This window comes from Macaca fascicularis, chromosome 5, assembly GCF_037993035.2.
Source record: "Macaca fascicularis isolate 582-1 chromosome 5, T2T-MFA8v1.1".
Taxonomy (NCBI): domain Eukaryota; kingdom Metazoa; phylum Chordata; class Mammalia; order Primates; family Cercopithecidae; genus Macaca; species Macaca fascicularis.
Window position 1 is genome coordinate 14,855,415 of NC_088379.1, and position 19,244 is coordinate 14,874,658.

The 19,244-nt window shown below is 45.3% G+C and overlaps 1 protein-coding gene across 8 annotated transcripts in view; it reads left to right on the forward strand.

Moving 5' to 3' along the window:
• BST1 (bone marrow stromal cell antigen 1) overlaps window positions 1-19,244 on the forward strand; it is a 65,249-nt gene that overhangs the window by 25,267 nt on the left and 20,738 nt on the right. For 4 of the 8 annotated variants that reach the window (XR_012434698.1, XR_012434699.1, XM_015450074.3 and 1 more), the window contains exons 1-4: window positions 6,015-6,270; window positions 11,649-11,775; window positions 13,642-13,777; window positions 17,907-17,989. Coding sequence is in view for 6 of the 8 variants with exons in the window: in XM_015450074.3 (XP_015305560.1) it covers window positions 6,092-6,270; window positions 11,649-11,775; window positions 13,642-13,777; window positions 17,907-17,989 (525 nt within the window). In the remaining 2 variants the exon portion in view is untranslated. Of the gene's footprint in view, window positions 1-5,630; window positions 5,749-6,014; window positions 6,271-11,648; window positions 11,776-13,641; window positions 13,778-17,906; window positions 17,990-19,244 lie in introns of those variants that run through there. The other 4 variants (XM_074039439.1, XM_074039442.1, XM_074039441.1 and 1 more) reach the window with 3 other exon arrangements.

A 19,244-nucleotide genomic window follows, 5' to 3' on the forward strand; every position in this document is an offset into this window, starting at 1 on the left:
AGGTATGAAAGACTTCTTCCCTCAAAAAAAACTCATCCCCCATTACAATAAACAAGATGAATATGAACAAAATGAAAAAGGAGTAAACTATGAGGGAAAAGAGAAAAGAAGAGGAGTTGTCAGGAACAGAATTTGGGATGATGGAAAGAAAATGAAGAAGGGGTAACAATTTAGTTGGCCAGTGAAGGACGAAACCTCAGCTGGCTAGTGGGGAAAGAGAATGTAAGCTGTGAAGAAAGTTGTTTGATACCATGAACCCTCAAAAGAAAGAGGAATTGGAAGAACAGTCTGTCACTAAGATGGAAGTGGGAGTGAATGTAGGGCTGGAAGTCAAAAAAGTAGTTGTAAGTCCAAGAATGCCCTCCCTAATCCTATGCAGCAATATATTTCCTGAAGAATGAACCAAAGATTCTGGGTTGTGGGGTACCAGGCATTGCTGAGGCCAGAGCTTCTACTAAAAATGTGGTGAGAGAGGAGGGATAAGTGAAAATCTTTATAGTGAATAGTGAGATTCCTCCGTCCACCTTCTCCCACTCAGCTCCACATTGCTAGCATCCAGGCTTATATCCTTCCAGGTAGAAAATAGGAATATTAGGCTGGGCACAGTGGCTCATGCCTATAATCCCAGCACTTTGGGAGACCGAGGCAGGTGGATCACGAGGTCAGGAGATCGAGACCATCCTGGCTAACACAGTGAATCCCTGTCTCTACAAAAAATACAAAAATTTAGCCAGGTGTGTTGGTGGGCACTTGTAGTCCCAGCTACTCAGGAGGCTGAGGCAGGAGAATGGTGTGAACCCAGGAGGTGGAGTTTGCAGTGAGCCGAGATCACACCACTCCATGCCAGCCTGGACAACAGAACGAGACTCCGTCTCAAAAAAAAAAAAAAAAAAAGGAATATTACTCTCTGGAAAAATGGACTGTCAAAGAGAAAATGACAGGAATCTCTTAGTGATAAAGTGCAGTATGTTAATCCTACAGGGCAGCCCACCCTTTGATAAATTCTAACCATGTGCCTTGAGCCTGCTTCTGATTAGTGCCTGATATGGTATGGCTCTATCCCCACCCAAATCTCACCTTGAATTGTAGTTCCCACAATTCCCTCATGTCATGTGAGGGACTCGGTGGGAGGTAATTGAATCATGGGGGTGGGTATTTCCCATTTTCATAATAGTGAATAAGTTTCACAAGATCTGATGGTTTTATAAAGAGGAGTTCCCCTGCGCAAACTCTCTCTTGCCTGCTGCCAGGTAAGACGTGCCTTTTGCCTTCTGCCATGATCATGAGGCCTCCCTAGCTATGTGGAACTGTGAGTCCATTAAACCTCTTTTTCTTTATAAATTACCCAGTCTCGGGTATGTCTCTATCAGCAGTGTGACAATGAACTGATACAGTTCCTTATATTTTTCTGTGTTTGTAAAAATAATCAGCCAAAAGTCATCAGTTTATTTGAGGGAAACTTCTCACATTAAAGTCAGTCACCAAAATGGAAATATGGCATTCAAAGGAAACAGACGTTGGCAGAAGAAAATTTAAAAGAAAAATGAAAAACCTACATCTGTAATAAAAGCTTCAGAAATATTCACAAAACAGCAAGAGAAGATTATAAAAAGCAAAAAGACCTGAACAGGTAGAACACAACTGTACATATGTATATATAGATATATAGATATAGTATAAATAAAAAAACAGTAGAGAAGTTGGAAGATAATGATAAATTTATATTCAAGAAAGCATAAGAAGACAAAGTAAATAAAAAATAGAAGGGGAAAATATAGAAAATTAGGGACTAGGAAATCTAACAAGGAAATCATTCCTATATGAGTAATAGGAATTTCAGAAAAAGAAAACAAATTTGGAGGAGGGAAAATTACCAAAAAAATTGACAAAATATCTCAGTATTTAAAGACATGAGTTTGCAGGTTAAAAGGGCTCATGGATTGTCCAGTACAATGAAAAACAACTACCTTTGCCCAAGTTCATCTCTGAAATTTCGTACTCCTAAGAATAGAAGGAAATTCTGAAAACTTTCAGATGGAAAAAAACAGCCCAAAGAACAAAAAACAAAGCAAACAACAAAAAAAAAAAGGTCAAATAAACAGGAATAGGAAAATGGGTTCAGATTTCTCAACAGCAACACAGAAAACAATGGAACACAGTCTTCAAATTTTTGAAGGGAAATGCTTTCCAATGCAAAAATCTTCCCAACCAAATTCTCAATCAAATGTGAGGTTAGAATAATGATACTTTGAATTCTTATGCAAAAATCTCAGAAACCCAACCAAATTCTCAATTAAGTATGAAGGTAGAATAATGATATTTCGAATTTTTATGCAAAAATATCAGAAAGTTTAGTCCCTATGTATCTTCTCAAGAAGCTATTGGAAGATGTGCTCCATAAAACAAGAAAGAGGAGGATGTGAGATCTAGTTGTATTAGTTTGTTTTCATGATGCTCATAAAGACATACCTGAAACTGGGAACAAAAAGAAGGTTAATTGGGCTGGGTGCGGTGGCTCATGCCTGTAATCCCAGCACTTTGGGAGGCCGAGGCGGGCAGATCACTAGGTCAGGAGATCGAGACCATCCTGGCTAACATGGTGAAAACCCGTCTCTACTAAAAATAGAAAAAATTAGCTGGGCATGGTGACGGGTGCCTGTAGTCCCAGCTACTCAGGAGGCTGAGGCAGGAGAATGGTGTGAACCTGGGAGGCAGAGCTTGCTGTGAGCTGAGATCGCACCACCTGGGCCACAGAGCAACTCAGTCTCAAAAAAAAAAAAAAAAAAGAGGGTTAATTTGACTTACAGTTCTGCATGGGTGGGGAGGCCTCAGAATCATGGCATGAGGTGAAAGGCACTTCTTGCATGGCAGCAGCAAGAGGAAAATGAGAAAGAAGCAAAAGTGGAAACCCCTGATAAACCCATCAGATCTTGTGAGACTTATTCACTATCACAAGAATAGCACGGGAAAGACCAGCCCCCATGAATCAATTACCCCCACCCAGCTCTCTCCCACAACACGTGGGAATTCTGGGAGCTACAGTTCAATATGAGATTTGGGTGGGGACACAGCCAAACCATATCACTCCACCCCTGGCCCCTCCAAATCTCATGTCCTCACATTTCCAAACCAATCATGCCTTCTCAACAGTCCCTCAAATTCTTAACTCATTTCAACATTAGCCCAAAAGTCCACAGTTCAAAGTTCCATCTGAGACAACGCAAGTCCCTTCTGCCTATGAGCCTGTAATATTGAAAGCAAGCTAGTTACTTTCTAGATAATGATTACCTCCAGGGTAAACAAGAGGTTTACAACAAATAAAATGTAATAACCTCCCAAACAGAATAATGTCCCAAACAGAAACATCAAAAAATAGCATATAGGCATTGTATTAGTCTGTTCTTGCATTGCTATAGATACCTGAAACTGGTAATTTATAAGAAAAAGAGGTTTAATTGGCTCACAGTTCTGCAGGCTGTACAGGAAGCACAGTGGCTTCTACATCTGGAGAGGCTTCAGGAAGTTTCCAAATGTGGTGGAAGGCAAAGAGGGAGTGAGGGGTCTTACATGGTGGCCAAAGGGAGCAAGAGAGAGAGGGAGGAGGTGCTACCCCCCCCTTTTTTTTTGAGACGGAGTCTCACTCTGTCACCAGGCTGGAGTGCAGTGGTGATATCTCAGCTCACTGTACCCTCCACCTCCCAGGTTCAAGCGATTCTCCTGTCTCAGCCTCCGGAATAGCTGGGATTACAGGCACATGCCACCACACCCAGATAATTTTTGTATTTTTAGTAGAGATGGGTTTCACCATGTTGGCCAGGATGGTCTCAATCCCTTGACCTCATGATTCCCACCCACCCCCCTGGCACCAGACTCCAAAAGTGCTGGGATTACATGCGTGAGCCAAGGTGCCCTGCCAGTGCTACACAGTTTAAAGCAACCAGATCTCACTCACTATCATGAGAACAGCACCAAGGGGATGGTGCTAGACTATTCATGAGAAACCCATCCCCATGATCAAATCACCTCCCACCAGGCCTTACCTCCAACAGTGGGGATTACAATTTAACATGAGATTTGGTGGGACAAGCCATACCAGGGATGCATGAAAGGAAAATCTTGGGTTTCCAAAATTACTAAACTAAAGGGAAAAGTCAGGCTGGGAACTGCTCAGGGCAAACCTGCCTCACATTCTATTCAAAGTCATTCAGCTGCTCACTGAGATATATGCATAGTCTGATGGCCTCCTTTGGAAAGGTTTATCAGAAACTCAAAAGAAGGCAACCATTTGTCTCTTACCTACCTGAGACCTGGAAGCCCCCTCCCTGCTTCAAGTTGTCCCTGCCTTTCTGGATGGAACCAATGTACTTCTTAACATACATTGATTGATGTCTCATGTCTCCCTAAAATGTGTAAAACCAAGCTGTGCCCTGAGCACCTTGGGCACATGTTGTCAGGACCTCCTGAGGCTGTGTCATGGATAAGCGTCCTCAATCTTGGTAAAATAAACTTTCTAAATTAACTGAGACCTGTCTCAAATTTTGGGTGTTCACACATGTTATTTAGAAATATGGAAGTAAACACCAGGAACAAAACTTGAAAGGATTAAAAATGCTTACCTCTGGAAAGTGGATTTAACTTAAGGAGGAACTGAACAGGAGAAAGCAGATTTTGGTTATAGAAAGAAAGAGATTCAAATAAAACAGTACAGAACACCTGTTCTGTCCTCCCTTGTGTTTATCAAGTGCTTGCCAGGCACTCAAAGTTCATTGCTGTCATTACTTTAAGAATTGAGGACTTGGGCCTCCACGTGGTATTCTATTAATACTGGCTCTCTTAAACTGACTGTCTCCAGGATTTTGCATCTATCAGGAAGGGAGATTGTGACCTCTAACAAGTTACAGTGGGCAGTAGGTATCCATGGAGAACTGGTTCCAGGACCTGGACAGCAAAATCCACAGATGCTCAAGGCCCTTATATTAAATGGTGTAGTACGGTATTTGCACATCCTCTCCTATAATTCACATCATCTTCAGATTCCTTATAATATCAAGTACCATGTAATTGTTACGTAAGTAGTTGTTACATTGTATTATTTAGGGAATTATGACAAGGAAAAAAAGTCCGTACATGTTCAGTACAGAGGCAAGCATTCTTTTTTTCCTCAAATGTTTCTCATCCGTGGTTAGTTGAATTTGGATGATGAATCCGCAAATCTGGAGGGCCGAACATGCTTAACTTCCCTAAGTTTAAACATTGCTAAAGCGAGAATAATTACAAACTTAGCTAGGAAGGGTGTTGCGGAAAGCAATGAATATTATACTTGCAAAGTGCTTGGCACGTTATTGTGGTTATTATTTCCTGAAAACAAACAGAAACCACTTATTGGTTGGTGTGAAAGAGGGCATCTGTCAAAGTTGTCCTTTGGAGCCAGAAAAGTCTTTCTTCTATGATGACTCACCTCTCCTCACCTCTCCTCCAACCTCGCAGCTTCTTTGGGGCTCCCTCCCGGAGGACACCGGTCAAGATTAGCCTGGGCCACAGTGCACCGGTCCTGTTCTGGGTGATGTTCCAAGCTCACTTTTTTTATTTTTTAATTTTTATTATTTATTTATTATTACTTTTTTAAACAGGGTGTCACTCTGTCGCCCAGGGCTGGAGTGCAGTGGTGCCATCACTGCTCGCTGCAGCCTCGATTCCCTGGGGTCAAGCCTCCTCCCATCTCAACCTCGCAGGTAGCTGAGACTACAGGTGCGCACCACCAAGACCGGCTAATTTTTATATTTTTTGTACAGAGGAGGTTTGTTACCTATATGTTACTCAGGTTTGTCTCGATCTCCTAGACTCAAGCGATCCGGCCGCCTCGGCCTCCCAAAGTGCTGGGATTACAGGCATGAGCCACCGCACCCCGCCCCAAGCTCAGTCTTGAAATAGACTGGAACGGGAAACGGAAAACAGCAAGGTTTTCCTCCGACCAGCGAGAGTCGCTCCTACGAGCGAGAGTCCCGCCCTGCATCAGTTTGCGGAGCCGCTTTAGTAGAAGGAGAGAAGGGGAGTCGAGGAGGCACGGGACTGGAGGGACCGAAGTTCCCCAATGGCGGCCCGGGGGTGCGCGGTCTCGCGGCTGCTCCAGCTTCTGCTGCTGCTGCTGCCGCTGCTGGCTGAGGGCGGGGCGCCCTCGCCGTGGCACGGGGAAGGCACCAGCCCACAGCTGCGGGACATCTTCCTGGGCCGCTGCGCCGAGTACCGCGCACTGCTGAGCTCGGAGCAGCGGTGAGGCCGCGGGCCGGGTGGGAAGGGAAGCGGGGGGCGGGAAGAGGCGACAGTGAAGAGGGCCTGGGGAGGGGAATACTGGAGCTAAAGGTCGGGGTGAGGGGACAATGAGAGAGGCCTTGAGGGGAGAGGTGAGTATGGAGACAGTGATGGTCCTGAAGGATGCGGGCAAGTGAGGAGGGGACTGTGAAGTGTGTCTGCAGGTGAGGGGTGCGCTGTGCGGGGTCTAGAGATGAGGAGTGTGTGTGTGTGTGTTCTAGAGGTGAGGGGTGTGTGTGTGTTCTAGAGGTGAGGGGTGTGTGTGTGTGTCTGCTCTAGAGGTGAGGGTTTGTGTGTGTGTGCTCTAGAGGTGACGGGTGTGTGTGTGCGTGTGTTCTAGAAGTGAGGGGGTGTATGTGTGTTCTAGAGGTGAGGGGTGTGTGTGTGTGTGCTCTAGAAGTGAGGGATGTGTGTGTGTTCTAGGGGTGAGGGCTGTGTGTGTGTGTGCTCTAGAGGTGAGGGCTTGTGTGTGTGTGCTCTAGAGGTGAGGGGTGTGTGTGTGCACGTGTGTTCTGGAAGTGAGGGGTGTGTGTGTTCTAGAAGTGAGGGATGTGTGTGTGTGCTTTAGAGGTGAGGGGTGTGTGTGTGTGTTCTAGAGGTGAGGGGTGCGTGCGTGTGTTCTAGAGGTGAAGTGTATGTGTGTGTTCTAGAAGTGAGGGGTGTGTGTATGTGCTCTACTAGTGAGGGGTGTGTGTGTGCACTCTAGTGGTGAGGGGTGTGTGTGTTTTCTAGAGGTGAGGGGTGCGTGCATGTGTTCTAGAGGTGAAGTGTGTGTGTGTGTTCTAGAAGTGAGGGGTATGTGTGTGCTCTAGAGGTGAGGGGTTTGTCTGTGTTCTAGAAGTAAGGAGTGCGTGTGTGTGCTTTAGAGGTGAGGAGTGTGCATGTGTGTTCTAGAGGTGAGAGGTGTGTGTTTGTGTTCTAGAGGTGAAGGGTGTGTGCATGTGTTCTAGAGGTGAGGTGTGTGTGTTCTAGAGGTGAGGGGTGTGTGTGTGCACGTGCACTCTAGAGGTGTGTGTGTGTTCTAGAGGTGAGGGGTGTGTGCGTGTGTGTGTTCTGGAGGTGAGGGGTGTGTGTGTGTGTTCTAGAAGTGAAGTGTGCATGTGTGTGTTCTAGAGGTGAGGGGTGTGTGCACGTGCGTTCTAGAGGTGAGGGGTGTGTGTGTGCACTATAGAGGTGAGGGGGGTGTGTGTGTGTGTGTTCTAGAGGTGGGGGTGCTTGCATGTGTTCTAGAGGTGAGAGGTGTGTGTGTGCACTTGCACTCTAGAGATGGGGGGAGTGTGTGTGTGTTCTAGAGGTGAGGGGTGTGGGGTGTGTGCATGTGTGTGTTCTGGAGGTGAGGGGTATGTGTGTGTTCTAGAAGTGAGGTGTGCATGTATGTGTTCTAGAGGTGAGGGGTGTGTGTGCACGTGCGTTCTAGAGGTGAGGGGTGTGTGTGTGCCCTCGAGGTGAGGGGTATGTGTGTGTTCTTGGAGTGAGGAGTGTGTATGTGTGTTCTAGAGGTGAGGGGTGTGTGTGTGTGCACGTGTGCTCTAGAGGTGAGGGGTGTGTGTGTGTTCTAGAAGTGAGGGGTGTGTGCATGTGTTCTAGAGGTGAGGGGTGTGTGTGTGCACTCTACATGTGAGGGGTGTGTGTATGTTCTAGGGGTGAGGGGTGTGTGTGTGTGTGTTCTAGAGGTGAGGAGTGTGTGTGTTCTAGAGGTGAGGGGTGTGTGTGTGTGTTCTATAGGTGAGGGGTGTGTGTTCTAGAGGTGATATGTGTGTGTTTGTTCTAGAGGTGAGGGGTGTGTGTGTTCTAGAGGTGAGGGGTGTGTGTGTTCTAGAGGTGAGGGGTGTGTGTGTGTTCTAGGGGTGACAGGTGTGTGTGTGTTCTAGAGGTGAGCAGTGTGTGTGTGTTCTAGAGGTGAGGGATATGTGTGTGTTCTAGAAGTGAGGGGGGGTGTGTGTGTGTTCTAGAGGTGAAGTGTGTGTGTTCTAGAGGTGAGGGGTGTGTGTGCATGTGTTCTAGAGGTGAGGGGTGTGTGTGTATTCTAGAGGTGAGGGGTGTGTGTGTAGTCTAGAGGTGAGGGGTGTGTGCATGTGTTCTAGCAGTGAGGGGTGTGTGCATGTGTGTTCTAGAGGTGAGAGGTGTGTGTGTGTGTGTTCTAGAGGTGAGGGGTGTGTGCATGTGTTCTAGAGGTGAGGGGTGTGTGTGTGTGTGTTCTAGAGGTGAGGGGTGTGTGTTCTAGAGGTGAGATGTGTGTGTGTGTTCTAGAGGTGAGGGGTATGTGTGTTCTAGAGGTGAGGGGTGTGTGTGTGTTCTAGAGGTGAGGGATGTGTGTGTGTTCTAGAGGTGAGGGATGTGTGTGCGTGTGTTCTAGAGGTGAAGGGTGTGTGTGTGTGTGTTCTAGAGGTGAGGGATGTGTGTGTGTGTTCTAGAGGTTAGGGATGTGTGTGTGTTCTAGAGGTGAGGGGTGTGTGTGTGTGTGTTCTAGAGGTGAAGGGGGTGTGTGTGTATGTTCTAGAGGTGAGGGGTGTGTGTTTGTTCTAGAGGTGAGGGGTGTGTGTGCGTGTGTTCTAGAGGTGAGGTGTGTGTGTGTGTTCTAGAGGTGAGGGGTATGTGTGCATGTGTTCTAGAGATGAGGGGGGTGTGTGTGTATTCTAGAGGTGAGGGGGGTGTGCATGTGTTCTAGCAGTGAGGGGTGTGTCTGTGTATTAGTCTGTTTTCACACTGCTATGAAGAAATACCACAGACTGGGTAATTTATACAGGAAAGAGGTTTAATTGACTCACAGTTCCTTATTGCTGGGGAGGCCTCAGGAAACTTACAACCATGGCGAAAGTCAAGGCAAAGGAGAAGCAGGCGCCTTCTTCACAGGACGGGAGGATAGAGCGAGTGCAAGTAGGGGCAAATGCCAGACACTTATAAAACCATCATATCTTGTGAGACTCACTCACTATCAAGAGAACAGCATGGGGGAAACCACAATCATGATTCAATTACCTACCATCTGGTCTCTCCCTAGACACCTAGGGATTATCGAGATTACAATTCAAGATGAGATTTTGTTGGGGACACAAAGTCTAACCATATCAGTGTGTGTGTGTGTGTGTGTGTGTGTGTGTGTGTGTGTGTGTTCTAGAGGTAAGGGGTGTGTGTGTATTCTAGAGGTAAGGAGACTGTGTGTGTTCTAGAGGTGAGGGGTGTGCGTTCTAGAGGTGAGGGAGGTGTGTGTGTTCTAGAGGTGAGGGGTGTGTGTTCTAGAGGTGAGATGTGTGTGTGTTCTAGAGGTGAAGGGGGTGTGTGTGTTCTAGAGGTGAGGGGTGTGTGTGTGTTCTAGAGGTGAGGGGTGTGTGTGTGTGTTCTAGAGGTGAGAGGTGTGTATGTTCTAGAGGTGAGGGGTGTGTATGTGTGTTCTAGAGGTGAGGTGTGTGTGTTCTAGAGGTGAGGGGTGTCTGTGTGTTCTAGAGGTGAGGGGGGTGTGTGTGTGTTCTAGAGGTGAGGGGGTGTGTGTGTGTATTCCAGAGGTGAGGGGTGTGTGTTCTAGAGGTGAGATGTGTGTGTGTGTTCTAGAGGTAAGGGGTGTGTGTTCTAGAGGTGAGGGAGGTGTGTGTGTGTATTCTAGAGGTGAGGGGTGTGTGTGTGTTCTAGAGGTGAGGGGTGTGTGTGTGTTCTAGAGGTGAGGAGTGTGTGTGTGTTCTAGAGGTGAGGGGTGTGTGTTCTAGAGGTGAGGGGGGTACGTGTTTGTTCTAGAGGTGAGGGGTGTGTGTGTGTTCTAGAGGTGAGGGGTGTGTGTTCTAGAGGTGAGATGTGTGTGTGTGTGTGTTCTAGAGGTGAGGGGTGTATGTTCTAGAGGTGGGGGGGGTGTGTGTGTTCTAGAGGTGAGAGGTGTTTTAGAGGTGAGATGTGTATTTGTTCTAGAGGTGAGGGGTGTGTGTGTGTGTTCTAGAGGTGAGGGGTGTGTGTGTGTATTCTAGAGGTGAGGGGTGTGTGTGTGTTCTAGAGGTGAGGGGGGTACGTGTTTGTTCTAGAGGTGAGGGGTGTGTGTGTGTTCTAGAGGTGAGGGGTGTGTGTGTGTGTTCTACAGGTGAGGGGTGTGTGTTCTAGAGGTGAGATGTGTGTGTGTGTGTTCTAGAGGTGAGGGGTGTATGTTCTAGAGGTGAGGGGGGTGTGTGTGTTCTAGAGGTGAGAGGTGTTTTAGAGGTGAGATGTGTGTTTGTTCTAGAGGTGAGGGGTGTGTGTGTGTGTTCTAGAGGTGAGGGGGGTGTGTGTGTGTTCTAGAGGTGAGATATGTGTGTGTTTATTCTAGAGGTGAGGGGGATGTGTATGTGTAGTCTAGAGGTGAGCGGTGTGTGTGTGTGTGTGTGTGTGGTCTGGAGGTGAGGGATGTGTGTGTGGTCTAGAGGTGTGGGGTGTATGTGTGTGTGAGTGTGAAGGAGGGTGGAGAGGTATCCCTCTAGAAGTGAGGGTGGGGTAGAGGTGAACTGGGTAACAGCCCATTGCCACCCAGCAGATGTTCGGTCTGAGCCCTCAGAACCCAGAATGTGGTCTCAGGTTGAATTCCTTGAGTCCAGTCCTTCCGGAATTCAAAGTTCAGAACCCCTAAATCTGGAGGATTTCTGAAGTTTGGGTCTTTCTTACCAGTGCTGCATTTCTTACTGATTTTTGTTCCTTCTGTGGGCCCCCCTTTTCTTGTGTTTGCGATGTCTTTCTTGTGCTGATCGTTTTTACTGTCGCACATTTCAGGCAAATAAAAAACAGCAGAGAATAATATAAGAACCACCTGTGTTACACACCACCCAGTATGAGAAACAGAAAGTCACAAATGCCGTGGGAAATATTTTTTGAAAACTAGGATGGACCTCAAGAGGGGCTGGCACTGGAGGGTGCACCTGCTTTGCCAGGGGTGGAAGCCTCTTGCAGCGTTGGACCTCCCTCCTAACATCACACATCCTGCTGGCTGGCCTGGCCTGGCCTCACCTGGTCCCCGAGGTCCACAGTGGACCTGAACAACGAGAGTGCCCCCACTGTTAGTTCTAAATGAAGAGGCACCTGCTGTATAGTTGACTGAAATTGTCACCTCCTGCTAGGTGCCATTTCTACTCGTCTTTGTGAGCCTGGGGGCAAGGCTGTATTCCTTAGCTCTGAGAAATCTGTGCAGTGCCTTCTGAGAGGCAATTCCAGTGTCAGATTTCTGAATCTGTCACCTGAGCCGTGATAATTTGTTGTCTTTTTTGTAAGCCTACTTCCACAGAGTCACTGTATGACAAAATCTCTTGTAGAGCTCTTAGAGAAATGGAAATACTTCACATTACATCGTGATGTGCATGTGTGTGTTCTTCCCAACTTGTACTTTTGCACAGGAACAAGAACTGCACAGCCATCTGGGAAGCCTTTAAAGTGGCGCTGGACAAGGATCCCTGCTCCGTGCTTCCCTCGGACTATGACCTTTTTATTAACTTGTCCAGGCACTCTATTCCCAGAGATAAGGTAATGCTACAACCGTCTTGGGTAAAACTTTGTTCTCTGTCTCTACAGAAGTGGATGGTGCATGGGCCAGGTGTGAGATTAGCTGTCCCCTGCATCCTGCAATGTCACAGAAACATCAAGCAGCACACATAATGTGTGTGCTGAGCTCTCTGTGGGAAGCTAGCTTTGTTTCTGTATTAGTCCGTTGTCACATTGCTATAAAGAAATGCCTGAGACTGGGTAATTTATAAAGAAAAGAGGTTTAATTGGTTTCACAGTTCCACAGGCTGTACAGGAAGAATGGCAACATCTACTTCTGGGAGGCCTCTGGGAGCTTTTACTCCAGTGGAAGGCAAAGTGGGAGCAGGTGTCTTACATGGCACGAGCAGGACCAAGGGCAGAGGGAGGTGCCACAGGCTTGTAAATAACTGGATCTTCTGAGAACTCCACCAGGAGAACAGCACCAGTGGGGGAAATCCACCCCCATAATCCAATCACGTTGCACCAGGCCCCACCTCTAACATAGGGGATTACAATTTGACAAGAGACATAAATCCAAACCATATCAGTTTCCAACAGTGGTTCTAGATCTCCAGCTGGTTGTGGGCAGAAGAAAATTTCCTAAGTTTGCAAGTCAGTGTGAGAATCAGCACAGGGACATAAGGACATAGCCGTACCTGTCACACTGGGCCTCCACATCTGGTCAATTCTAAATAACCTTCATCCTAACTGGCCCAATGGCCTGAACCTTGAGTAATTCAGAAAACTCTCAATCTCAGTATCCTTCTGGGAGACCAGTCTCTCCATTTAATGGGTCTTAAGATTATATTTATTCAGTACCAGTTGATTTAAGAAAACCACATATCTATATTCTGTCTACACTCTAAGGTCTAATAAAGTGAAAATAAATGAGAAAATTTCCATAAACCCTTGCTTAAAAAATACCTCAAGTTTAAAGAATGCTAGACACCATTTTTGTTTCTGTGACATAAACATTCTTAACCTGATTTTTTTCCACTGTGTGTTATTTGTAAAGGCAAGTAAGTGGAACTGTGAGGTTCAAAGATAGAAGAGACTGAAAACATGATTTTGAGTATATGCTGTTCTTTGAACCTCGCTGTCTTCCTGTCACTAAAAGCGCAGAAGCCAACTTTTTTACCTTCTCTTTCAGAGATTCGGTGCTAGTTGATGAACTCTGTAAATACTTCCTGGGCTATTTGTTTGCCCAGTCATTGGTGCTAAGGGTTAAGGCTGTAACAGTGAAAAACAGCCCCCACCCTTGGGGACCTTCTAGTCTAAATATAAACTGATTGGACTACTGAGGATCAGATGAAATAGTGACTGGGGCATTTGGGTTATTGTTATATGAAAACACTATAGTGGAAACTATGAAGTATAATATGAAAGCAATGTGTTTTTGAGGCACTTGACACTTTAGGAAGTGCTTTCTGTGGCTTCATATTATCCTGGCCACAGCTGTGGAAGAAGATAAAGGGCTCATGCTCTGCATTTTCCAGAAGTAGAAACTGAGAAACAGGGAGATTGCATGCCTTGGTCAAGATTACATATCTAATACATGACAGAGCCAGGATTCCAGCCCAGGTCCCTTGATCATTCTTAATGTAGGGAATCTTACCACATGCGTGTATATTTAGTACTAGTGAGAAAATATTCCATTAACATTTGCACGATACCCTGGGAATAAAGGGAGGAGAGATGCTAGCAGTCTTTGAATGAATAAATAAAGACAACGAATAAGAACGTTCAGTTGTTGTGCAGCAGGTCAGAGTTGAATGAGAACTGGATTGCCCGACCTGCCTTGATAATGCTGTGCCTGAAGAGTCTGATTTTGTGTTGTATTTTGATGTTTTGTTTGTCTTTCCTTAGTCCCTGTTCTGGGAAAATAGCCACCTCCTTGTTAACAGCTTTGCAGGAAACACCCGTCGTTTTATGCCCCTGAGTGATGTTCTGTATGGCAGGGTTGCAGATTTCTTGAGCTGGTGTCGACAGAAAAATGCCTCTGGTAAGACTCCTGCACAAATCACAGGAGACTTAAGAGCTCCTATTTACTATGCATTACCATTTGTGCTAAATGCTTTCATATGCATTTATTTCACTTGATCCTCTCCGAGTCCTCTGAAATAAGTGACAAGAATAGTTAATAATAACAATACTGGAGAATACTTATCTTTTGCGGGTGCCAGTCTAAGCACTTTGTGTGTGTGTGTGTGTATACACACATATATACATATAAATGAGTGTGTGTGTGTGTGTATATATATATACACTCATTTAATGCCCACAACAGCCTCATGGGATCCTATCATAATCCCCATTTTGATAAATGAGGAAACTGAGGCACAGCAAGATTAAGAAAACTGCTCGGGGGGCATAGCTAGTAAGCAGCAGACAGTCTGACTCCACAGCCCATTTTCTCAAGCTTGCACAACTCTGCCTTACTATCCTCACTTGTCCAGAGGGGGAAGCTGAGGCTTAGAGAGGTTAAATGACTGGAAGTGGTAAGGCTGGGTCTCAGCCCTGTCCTGATGGATTCTGAAGCCTGTGCTCTTTAACACCACTCCAGGCCGCCGGCAGATATTTCGAGATCCAAGTTACAAGGAAAGTTAGAGTCACAAGAGCTGGCCTGAATGCTCTGCAAACTCTCCTCATTCATCCAACTGTGGTGCTAGGAGCTGGAGACACAGCAGTCCCTATCTTCGGGGAGCTTATAGTCTCATGGGGGGCATTAGCTCGAGTGATATAATGCAGGAAAAATGGTGTTCTGAGGAGTAGCAGAGTGAGACACCAGCCTCACCAGGGCATCAGGGAAGCTTCAGGAGGGAGGCTAGCAAGGAAAGGAGGTGAGGGAGTGTTCCCATCATGAAGACTGGAGATCCTTCCTGGGTATCAGAGTCACTTCAAAAGTTAACTTAATATCAGGCCGGGCATGGTGGCTCACGCCTGTAATCCCAGCACTTTGGGAGCCCAAGGTGAGTGGATCATTTGAGGTCACGGGTTCGAGATCAGCCTGGCCAACATGAAGAAACCCCATCTCTACTAAAAATACAAAAAAATTAGCCAAGTGTGGTGGTGCATGCCTGTAATCACAGCTACTCAGGAGGCTGAGGCAGGAGAAACCCTCGAACCCTGGAGATGGAGGTTGCACTGAGGTGAGATCACACCACTGCACTCTAACCTGGACAGCAGAGTGAGACTCGGCACAAAAACGAAAAAAAAGAGTTAACCTAATATCAGTTCTGTTTATTTCTGCTCCATTTGTCCATCAAACTAAAATTTATAGTGTCTACTATGTGCTTGACCCTCATCTTCTAGACAGTAGGAACACAGCAGAGAATGAAAGAGGAAATTAATACCCCATGTTTACATTATAGGAGGGCAGAAAAAACAATAAACAGGCAAGTGAAATATATAGTCTGTCTTAAGATTATAAGGACTATGGAGAAAAATAAAACAGGTAATAAGGACAAAAAAGGTTGAGAGTGGAGGGCTGGGGAGAGGAAAGTGTTGCATTTTTACCTAGATGCCTAAGGAGAACCTCACTGAGAGGCTGATATTTGAACAACGAGATGAGAAAGAACATTTTCTGACGGGAGAACAGCAATTGCAGAGACCCTGAGGTGGGAGCGTGTGTGACATATTTAACAGCAAAGAGGACAGTGGGCAAAGAGGAAAGTGCAAGCTATGAGGCTGGAGGAATAAAGGAGGGCCTGGTGGCACAGGATGTTGTGAGGCCTCTGCTTTTCACTGTGAGTGAGATGGGCAGCATTGCAGGTTCCAGGTCAAATGGACACAGCCAATCTTTCAATGGAGAATTTCCAGGAAGTTTTTGTTTGATGATGCTGCAGAGGGTGGGGAGAAGGAGGGGAGGAATGTGATGAAAAACACATAAAGAAAGGAAGAGCATTCCAGAAAACCACCAGTTATTTCTTCCTCACTTCGCTGCCCTTTTCTATCTATGCCCTCCTATCAGGGCTCTTTGTGTCAGAAAGAAGCGAACTCCAGCAGTTCAGGTCAGCCAAATAACTGTATGTGTATGTCATGGAATCCTGTGGGGCCAGTAGCAATGGTGATGAGGTTTTTTATTTATTGACCCAGAAAGAGGCATATTTTTAAGCGAAAAATAAACTTATATAACCCTGTGATAGGTATGAGGCTATTCAAATAGAAACACATATACACAATACATCTATGAAAATATACACACAGAAAAAAGTCAAGAAAATAGCAAACCCAAACCATTGACAGCAGCTCTTTTTTATTTTATTTATTTTTATTTTAAAATCAGTGTTATTTTTTGAGACAGGGTCTCACTCTGCCGCCCAGGCTGGAATGCAGTGGTGTGATCCTAGCTCATTGCAGCCTTGAACTCCTGTGCTCAAGGGATCCTCTTGCCTCAGCCTCTTAAGTAGCTAGACTACAGGCACACACCACCACACTAGGCTGTTTTTAAAATTATTTTTGTAGACATATGGTCTTGTCATGTTGCCCAGGCTGGTCTTGAACTCCTGACTTCAAATAATCCTCGTGCCTCAGCCTCCCAAAGCACTGGGATTACAGGCATGAGCCACTGTACCTGGCCTTGGTTCTTTTTTCAAATTTTTATTTTTATTTTATTTTTGATTGACAGATGAAAATTGTATATATTTATGGCATACAATGTGATGTTTTGATACATATATACATTGTGTAATAATCAAATCAGGGTAATTAGCATATCCATCATCTTAAACATTTACTATTTCTTTCTGGTGAGACATTCAAAATCCTCTCTACTAGTTATTTTGAAATATGCATACACTATTGTTAGCTATAGCCACTCTATTGTGCATTACAGCCCCAGCGCTTATTCCTCCTATGTAACTGTAACATTGTTGACCAGCCTCTTCCCATCTCCCTTATCCATTCCCCTTCCCAGCCTCTGGTAGCCACTATTCTACCCCCAACTTCTATGACATCTGCTTTTGAAGATTCCACTTTCAAGTGAGATCATGCAATATTTGTTTTCCTGTACCTGGCTTATTTCACTTGACATAATGTCCTCCAGGTTCATCCATGTTGTTGCAAATGACTCAATAGTATTCCGTTGTGTATATATGCCATATTTTCTTTTTTTTTAATGGAGTCTCTGTCTGTCGCCCAGGCCAGAGTACAGTGGCACGATCTCAGCTCACTGCAGCCTCCGCCCCCCAGGTTCAAGCAATTCTCCTGCCTCAGCCTCCTGAGTAGCTGGGACTACGGGTGCATGCCACCACACCCAGTTACTTTTTGTATTTTTAGTAGAGATGGGGTTTCACCATGTTGGCCAGTCTGGTCTTGAACTCCTGACCTCAGGTAATCCACCCACCTCGGCTTCCTAAAATGCTGAGATTACAGGCATGAGCCACTGTGCTCGGTCTATTTTCTTATCTATTAATCAGTTGATGGACACAGATTGATTCTGTATCTTGGCTATTATGAATAATGCCATTAATAGCAGTTCTTGCTAGGAATATGAGGTCAACTTGTAAATCAGAAATTTTTTTTCTTTATAGAGTATATGGTAAGCATGTTCCACATCCCATTGATCTGCTGGGGTCTTTAATCTGTCCTTAAACATTTTTAAATGTAATATATTTTGACATTTTGTATATTTTTCAATTGTATAAAATTTCTGTTCTCTGGCTAAGCATTATCGCTCTTAATCCTTTTTTTTCCTTGCATTTACTACTAAGATAATGGCTAACGATTTTAATTTTTGGAGACGGCACTTCTCCCAATAAAGCAAAGGGTTTTTGTTGCTGTTTGTGGGTTTTTAAACATTACTTTACTAGTGCTCCAGGAGAGAAATAACCCAGCTAATATGCTGAGGCTCAGTGGTCAGCTAGGCTCACTCACTAGCCAGCTATTTAGTTCTCTGCCTTCCTCACATTTGTGGTGAGAAAAATGACCAATGTCTTTAGTATCATGGACAAGGTGGTCCCTCACCAGGCTCCTTGTGGATCAAGTGGGAAGAACTGTGGATGTTAAACTTGTACACATTGTACAGAATGGAGGCTAAGTACGCGTCATGGAACTGGGATATATTGTAAGTTAATTCTTCTCTGAGATAGATAATCTTTGGAATAAAATGTGTTTGTCTACTTACCCCTTAGGACTCGATTACCAATCCTGCCCTACATCAGAAGACTGTGAAAATAATCCTGTGGATTCCTTTTGGAAAAGGGCATCCATCCAGGTAATGCTGGGATGATATCTGAGTGGTTGAGCGTGTGTGGGACCCATAGAGATGGAACACAGTGATTCAGAGTCTGGGCCCCAGGTCATCAATCAACTTCTCTGAGCCTCACTTTCCACTTTTACCACATCATGATTCATGCTCTTTGCTATATAAAGTTGTGAGAATTTAAGGAAATAAAATGCTTAATGCAGTGCCTGGCACAGAGAAAACATTCCATAAATGCTCACTATGCATGAGGCTTTTAATTAGTCATTATTATTTCCATTATGTCATGGTTATCATTAGTATTTCAAAGCAATGATTTCGATTGCTACATAAAATGGGGCAACTCCTGCTTTATGGAAGACCCTAGTACACCTGAGATCAAGTTGTGGGGATCAGAAATGTTCACAAGACTAATATTAACAGGAGAGGAACTGATAGGAGATGGAGGATAAGCTGGAGACACAGAAATGGTCCCCTGAAGGTAGGTCTGTTTCCCAGAGAATGATGTCACCAGAACTGATGACAGCTATCAGTAGCTATAGCATGCCAGTGACTACAGAATTCTCTGTCATGAGAATCAGAATAAAGATTACAAATAAAGAGGGTTAAGTTCTTAGTTCAGTGCCTGGCAAAGAGCTGTTGACTATTAAACATTAGCTAGGTTGACCAGGTGGATGTCAGGGCACTTCCGCCCACCACCGTCAACCCCATTTCAGGACTATCCATGTCTTTTTTGGTCTCATCTTCTACCCTAGATCCTCAGGTGTCCACTAGGTAGATTGTTAGTCAGGGTGAGAAGGACCTTGGCCAAATCCTCCATGGTGGCTGCAGTTTGGAGCTAAGCAGAGGATCCCTCCCAGATAAAACATATTCTGTTTATTACTGTGCTCTGCTGCCTACCCCAAGAGAGCACCATTTGCTCCCACTACCTGTAGGTTTCATCTTGAGCACAGACTTCAGTCAGTTGGCAGCAGCTGCCAGAGCCCTTCATTGAGAACTGGGAGGCTACAGAGATGTCCTCATCTGAAAGTGGGATCAAACAGTAACTCAGGGGAGATGTCAGCATTACATGTAAAGGAACCATTTATTTTACCCAGTGGGTCTGCCAGACTTTCAAGTGTGTGCTGCAAACCACCACCTTTTACTTCCTCCAATTCTATAATGGAAATCTAATACTAGTGCCCACATTTTTTGAGCCCTTGGCATTTGCTGTGTAGTCGAAGCATGAGGAGAATTAGTGTGGTATAGTGATGAGAAGCGGATTTGA